This window comes from Crocodylus porosus, unplaced genomic scaffold, assembly GCF_001723895.1.
Source record: "Crocodylus porosus isolate Cpor-Errol unplaced genomic scaffold, CroPor_comp1, whole genome shotgun sequence".
NCBI lineage: Eukaryota > Metazoa > Chordata > Crocodylia > Crocodylidae > Crocodylus > Crocodylus porosus.
This window is the reverse complement of record NW_017728886.1, coordinates 995,794-1,002,312: the sequence shown is the minus strand read 5'-3', so window position 1 is coordinate 1,002,312 and position 6,519 is coordinate 995,794. Positions and strand designations below refer to the sequence as shown.

General features: G+C 41.8%; 1 protein-coding gene across 1 annotated transcript in view; it reads right to left on the bottom strand.

The window, feature by feature from the left end:
• SMARCC1 (SWI/SNF related, matrix associated, actin dependent regulator of chromatin subfamily c member 1) overlaps window positions 1-6,519 on the bottom strand; it is a gene marked incomplete at its 5' end in the record, with an annotated part of 134,336 nt that overhangs the window by 55,172 nt on the left and 72,645 nt on the right. Inside the window, 2 exons of the mRNA XM_019536695.1 lie at window positions 2,689-2,850; window positions 3,638-3,896. Of these exons, the coding sequence (XP_019392240.1) occupies window positions 2,689-2,850; window positions 3,638-3,896 (421 nt within the window). The remainder of the gene's footprint in view (window positions 1-2,688; window positions 2,851-3,637; window positions 3,897-6,519) is intronic.

Genomic DNA, 6,519 nt, shown 5'->3' with positions numbered 1-6,519 from the left:
TCCTACGAGCTCGCCTCACACCACAACCTAGTTATCTTTGTTCAGATCTGGGATAAGATTTTGGCAAGGCAAGACAGGACAGAGGTGCATTGGTACAGCTCGCAGAAAACCCTGAGCTCCATGCAGAGAACACGATGCTCTGCCTCATCCATCAATAGCCCCAGTTCCCTGGCACAAATGCTAAAATTCACCCACAAATGAACAGTGGTCAAATCAAAAGCACAGCAGCCAAGCCAATGCTGCAGAGAGAACGTGAGGTATTAAACATTTACTGGCATAAAACAAACAGTGCTGCCAGGTCTTTACCGAACGTTTAAAAATTAAAATCCTTTGGAATTTCTGTAGGTATACGGCCGAGTCCCTGTGGGTGCACTGCACAATAAACCAAACGGAGGAGATGAGAACAGCTATGCTGTGGGGTTTACGGAATAAACAGAAACCTGGAGATGCACAATTCTCACTTGAAGTGGGATTTAAAGAGCCAGCTGAATTAAATAGAAAGAGGATGCAAAAGGACATGTTCCATATATGTCAGAGGCTGCAAGAGTGGGCTTTTTAGATGCGTATCTGGTACAGATTGACAATTTCAGGTAGTTGCACATAAAAAGCCTAAATGGGAGCCTGATCCACCAGAGCACCTACTGAAAGTAATTCCATACAGACGAGCCTCCGCTGCAACCGTTACCCATTACACTAGGTTTTTAAGCTGTCTAAGAACAGCACAAGCTACGCAACATGAAATTACCACCGGCCAATACACACCAATCAATCTGTAGTTCAAGTCCTATGAAACAAAGCTCTCACTGTTACTGCTGCACTCAGAACGCAGGCGGGAAGTCGAGACTGTCTAACAAAGTGTGGATGAAAAATGCTTTGCAGCATTATTTTCGGCAGGGCCACTCTATATAGTAACATTTTGAGAAAGCCATAAAAAGGTGTTGGTGTTTCACTACAACTATTGCAGACAGAAGGCCTTGGCCTCATCTGGCTCCAACTAACCTTACTACCAATGGGACCAGGGCAGTGCTGTTTCCTGCAGGGTATTTTCTATTATTTGGCTTCCTGTTCTCTCCCCCAACCAACGGGTTTCCATTTTGAGTCTCATCACAGGAAGACACAGGCCACCTGTGATCTGACCACAAGGCCATTCAGTTCAAGCGTCTCAGGGAAGAGCATAAGAACCCCATAAAGGGCAAATGCGGAATATGCTGCACCCTGAACCCGACACAGTCCTTAGGCCCAGAAACAGGCTGCTTCCAATTCTCTCCAAAGAATCCATCAGTTATGACAATCCTGCACTTTCCTGCAATGTGGATACGATGCCAACACTCGTGATATCTTCTGCAATTCTTCACCCCCTGCAACAATGAAGTCCACACTCCAAGAGGGTTGTGTTTTAAAGCCTTCCATTTGGTCATTTCCAAAATTCCCACTATTAATTTCACTGAGCACAGAGGCGGTTGGTTGTGTTTGTCTCAAGTCAGGCAACAGGGAAGACAGGGTGGTGCTGCAACCAGCTAGTCTTTAAAGGTGCTACCACGTCTTGCCCTCTGCCTTGCTGTGGTCACGTCCTCATTTTGCAAGACAGGGAACAGAAACACCCAATTTTCCTCATCTAGACTATTCATTATTTCACATATGAATATCATAGTCCTCTTCCTAATCTCTAGTTTTGTTTCTTACAGCCATGCATATCTATTATCCTCTCAGAAAAAAAAAAAGTTGTTACAGCAATTTGCCTATATTTTATATAAGTGGAGAATTTATGAACAAAAGCTGAAAGCCTTCTATATTAAACATTAGGAAAAATGGGTAGCATTTATCACATGGTCAAAGTTCCTGCACAAAAGCAATACATTTTGAAACATTTATAAAACATCCAAGAGACCCTAAAAGCTATTCAGTGCTAACCCCTACTTTGTTGCAGGTAAGTGTTTCATACCTTTTCCTTTTACATTCCTGCAACTGTTAATGTAAAACCGTTTTATGAAAAACTACAAGCAAAAAAAAAAAACACCCAAAAAACCCACACAACTTCTGTTGCTAACAGTTATTTGCTCACATTGATCCAATATGGGTTTAGCGCCTTCTGAAGTATAAAGGACAAAGGACTCTGGTGAGAACAATGGGAACAGAAACAGCATAGTACAGAACATGACAAACAGATCCAGAGTTCTGTCACTCTACAGCATCCCTATTTTGTCTTGAACAGACTCTTTGGAGTGTCCAGAGGTGGGCCACAAAAATAAAGGCGCTGGAAGGTAAGATGTACAAGGAAAGGCTGACAGAACCAGGTACATCCAGGCAGCAGTAAAGGCAATTATGATGTGGATATAATAGCAGTCTTCAAATATCTGAAGGGCTACCATAAAAGACGAGAAGGAGAACAACTTTTCTCCCATGCCACAGAGGGCAGGATAGAAAGTAATGGCTTTAAGGGTCAGAAAAGTAAATGCACATTAGGTCTCCAAGGAAACCTGGTTTGAACAGCCTGCCCAGGGAAGTTGTGGAGTCTCCTTCGCTGGTGGTTTTCAAGAGGAGGCTGGGTAAGCAGTAGACAGGGATGGCTTGGGAGTAGCATCCTGGGGGTTGTACCACACAACCCTTGAGGTCCCTTCCAACCCTGCCGTTCTTATTGGGCTAGTGCCTTTATCTGCAGGAGCTTCTTTACACCAAGATTCAACCTACCCAATTTCTCTGGCTCGTCTGGACCTGTTCCAGCAATGCAGCTGCTCTCTAATCCATAAGTTGGATCCACTTTGCCAGAGGCTCTTGCTGCTTCCTGTACTTTCTTGACATGGGCTTCAACAAGTTCCAGTGGTACCTCCTCTCGCACCCGAGAAAATTCCTCTGTTGGAGGATGAAGGGGAAATATTTCAACATCAGCAAGTAGGTTTGCACAGATCCAGTTACAAACAAATCCAGTAACAAACAGATTTTCAATAAATTCTGAATTTTCTCCTTACTTGTCATAAAGCAGACAATTTTCTTCCTCAAATGTGCTAATTAACAGTAGTCAAGTTAATCTCTCTTCCAAGCTACAAAAATGCAAGCTAGCATATTTTTTGTCCTTTATACAGGAATAGTCAGTGACTGAATAAGCAGGAACTATTTCTACAACATACCTCTAGGAAAGCCACAGTTAAAATAAGAAAAAATCCCACAGTAGCCACGATCTTTACATTCATATTTTGGCACAAGATTGTAAGTGGGTGTTTTAAACGAAAAGAGTCTACAACATGGAACCACGTACATTTAAACCAACAGTGATAAAAAAGCAGTGGGTGGCATTTATATACTGATTTGCAGACATTAACCAATTAATATTTCAACAAATGAAGGTAGCAGACTAGAGGGGAAATGAAACATCCTTCAACACCAAATATTTTTCCAAAATGTGCAAGCTTGTGCATTGCCAGCTCGTTTCAGCTTATGAGACAAATCAGCAAATATCCTTATGGATAACTCCTTGCCCATATTTTCAACATATCTGCTTTCGTTTTCAAACTACAATTAGCTGCATTTTGGGGAAACACTAGAAATAGTAGTTGACTTTGCTAGAGTTTAAAAGTCAGTCAATACCAAACACAAGTTAGACCTCATAAAGCAAAACTGAATAGCCACAACGACTTCATACCTAAAGCAGCTTTAGCTGCAGCAGACGCCACCCGGGGATCCACTACAGATGCCAGAAAAGCAACAGTGCTCATCACTGGGTTTCCAGACTGGCTGAAAGGCACAGGTTGGTAAGCCAGCGGGCCTAGAGATGCATCGGAGTTTTCCAAGTACGGGTCCTCGATGGGAAGCCTCAGAAAATGGAGAATACACTCATCCTGGGTACGGCTGCCAACATGCTCAGAGACCTTATTCCAGTCATCCTTGTACATCTCCAGAGCCTGTAAATGAAGAAGAACATGAGCATTTTGCATCGACTGTCTGGTAAAAAAAAGACTACTTATTTGCTCACCCTCTCAGCTTGGTGGTAAACAGAACACTAACTTACCTGCAACAGAAAGGGTAGATGTGAGCAATGAAGTGGCCATCTGATACTTATGCCACAAAATACCAGAACTACCAGAAATCTCACCACCTTTAGGATGAGAAGCAAGACAATGACTTGATCTTCCCCAGCATAAGAGAAAAACATGTGCAGCCTTTCATCTCGTGAGAGTAGAGGAAGGAACCAAAGGTTTCCTTATACCGATTGACCTACCTATTTCTGTAGCACACTTCAATACCATGGTAAATGGCTTGGCACATACATCTAGACCAAGCTCTTATGAGAGACTATTTGAAGGCTCAGGTGAACAAAAAAAGTTAACGAAGAGAGCAAGTTTTGACAGAGGCACCAAGAACTAATTGGACCACAAACTGAACTACTCATCTTCTGATGCAAGTCTTCCAATTTAGGACTGAGGCACAAGATGCTTTAACAATGTTGTCCTCTAGGTACAGAGGATATCTGTTTCCAGGACCATATTTAACATAGTATTTTCACCCATATCTATCTATCTATATTTTCAACCCATAATTTCTAGAATGCACGGCTTTCTAGACAGGATCCTGGCCTCTCAAGCCTGAAGGAAATCATTTTTACAGCAGTAGATAGCTCAGCGATAACATTCTCTCAGCATCAAGGTAATCTACTATAACAGGACAATTGGGGATGTCAGGGATGCTAAGAGTTAGCTGGGAAAGACAGAAGAGAAGCATGCTTCTCTTGTCAGAGATTAACAAGGAGAACAACAAGATAATCTAACAAGGAGATTAACAAAATGAGCAGCTGAGTTGAAATGTTACAGATTCACTGTGCATTGAACAGCTTGAAGGGGGGAAAGAAGGAAGATGTACCAAATGGCCTAAGATGAGGGTTGCTAACCCAAGAGGGTTTTTTTTAAAATGGTAATTTGCCTGTTTTATTTTTTACTAACAGACACACTTTTTCACCAACATGTGTTTTCACTGTTGGGGGGGGGGAAAAAAAAATATATATATATATATATATAATTATAATCTTAGCTTGGCAGCCTGTACAGCAGCAGCAGAGATTTTACACCATGCTGCCCCCACTACAGGGGTCCTCTACTCAACCTATACCCTGACATGCCCAACTGTACCCAGCACCATGCTGCTTCCCCAAGTGCATTCCCCAGCCTTACCTACACCAGCTCTGTTCCCTTCATCCCAACACAGAACCCCTCCTATCCCCTCTTCCCAGCCCTGTATTTTCTTGTGACCAGGATCGTGTTGGAGGTTCAAGTCAGTCAGAAAGCCCTGACAGTTCATTATGTTACATAGTGCTTCTACTCAGAAACAGGCAGCACTGCTCCTCTCCCTGTCGAGCATCAACACTTGCCCTGAATGTAGTTTCAGTCTAACAATGAATCTTGAAACAAGCTCAAGGCTTCTTAATTTTATGTAGGCAAAATTATTCTTTACACACTTTATGTACAGGTGATTTTACTGACAGTGAAGATGTCTTTTTGTTTTGAGTTTGTTATATGAGGTTTAGTTTGGTCTTGCCAAAATTCCTGCACCCATTTCTCTTGCAAAAGGTTAAAGCTATTGTAGCTAGACTTGGTAAAAGACTGTCTGAAGGATCTTTGTCCCCTTGTCCCCAAATGTAGGATATGTACCTGGGCAAATCTCACACAAAACCAACCTATTTAATACCACAGAGTATGTGCTCTCTGTCGCTATAGCTTTAGAAGCTGGATGGTTGGAAAGATAAATAAGGAAACTCCCCAACAAGCTGAGAAACTACCAAAACCTTTTGGGTTTTTTTTTAAAGCTCTTCTGGAAAAATGCATTGCCTCCAAGAAGTTAAAACTGGCATTATTCTACTATTTTGTCAGGCCCACACTACAGGGGTCAATGCAAGAGTTCATCTTATGATACTGTGCTCTTGTGCCTTGTCTAGTCCTGTTTCAGATCTCCAAAGCAGCAGGGCTTTTATCCCTTCCCTTGTGAAGCAATTCCAGTGCAAAATGAGTACTGGCACAAAGTAATATTTCCTAATATTCAGCCTATATTTTACTTTTCTAAATTTTATCTCATTACTGTTATTTCTATGTCATCTTCCATCCTCATCCCATTTACCCATCTTCAGACAGGGTTAAAAAGCTAGCCTGGGATGTAATTTTGCTTCACAATGCAGTGTTGTAGTCCATTCTATTTACTTTTGTTATTTTTCTGTAGTATGAATATTTAATTTCCCACAACTCTTGCCCTTCCGTATGAATATCTGAAAAATGCTCTCATAACCACATAAGACAGAGCTGCATGGAGATGCAAGTGAAAAAAAGAGAATCCTGATGCTGGGAAGGAAACAATTTCTCTCCCTCTAGTCATTTGGTCAACAGACAGGAAGATGGTAATCATCATGGATAAGACATTCTCTGTAACTTTAGTGCATAGATTTGTCCAAAGCTACCTTGACGATTTAATTGGATGAAGCTGACTTGTTATAGTTTCATAGTTTCTAGGGTCGGAAGGGACCTGAGCAGATCATCAAGTCCG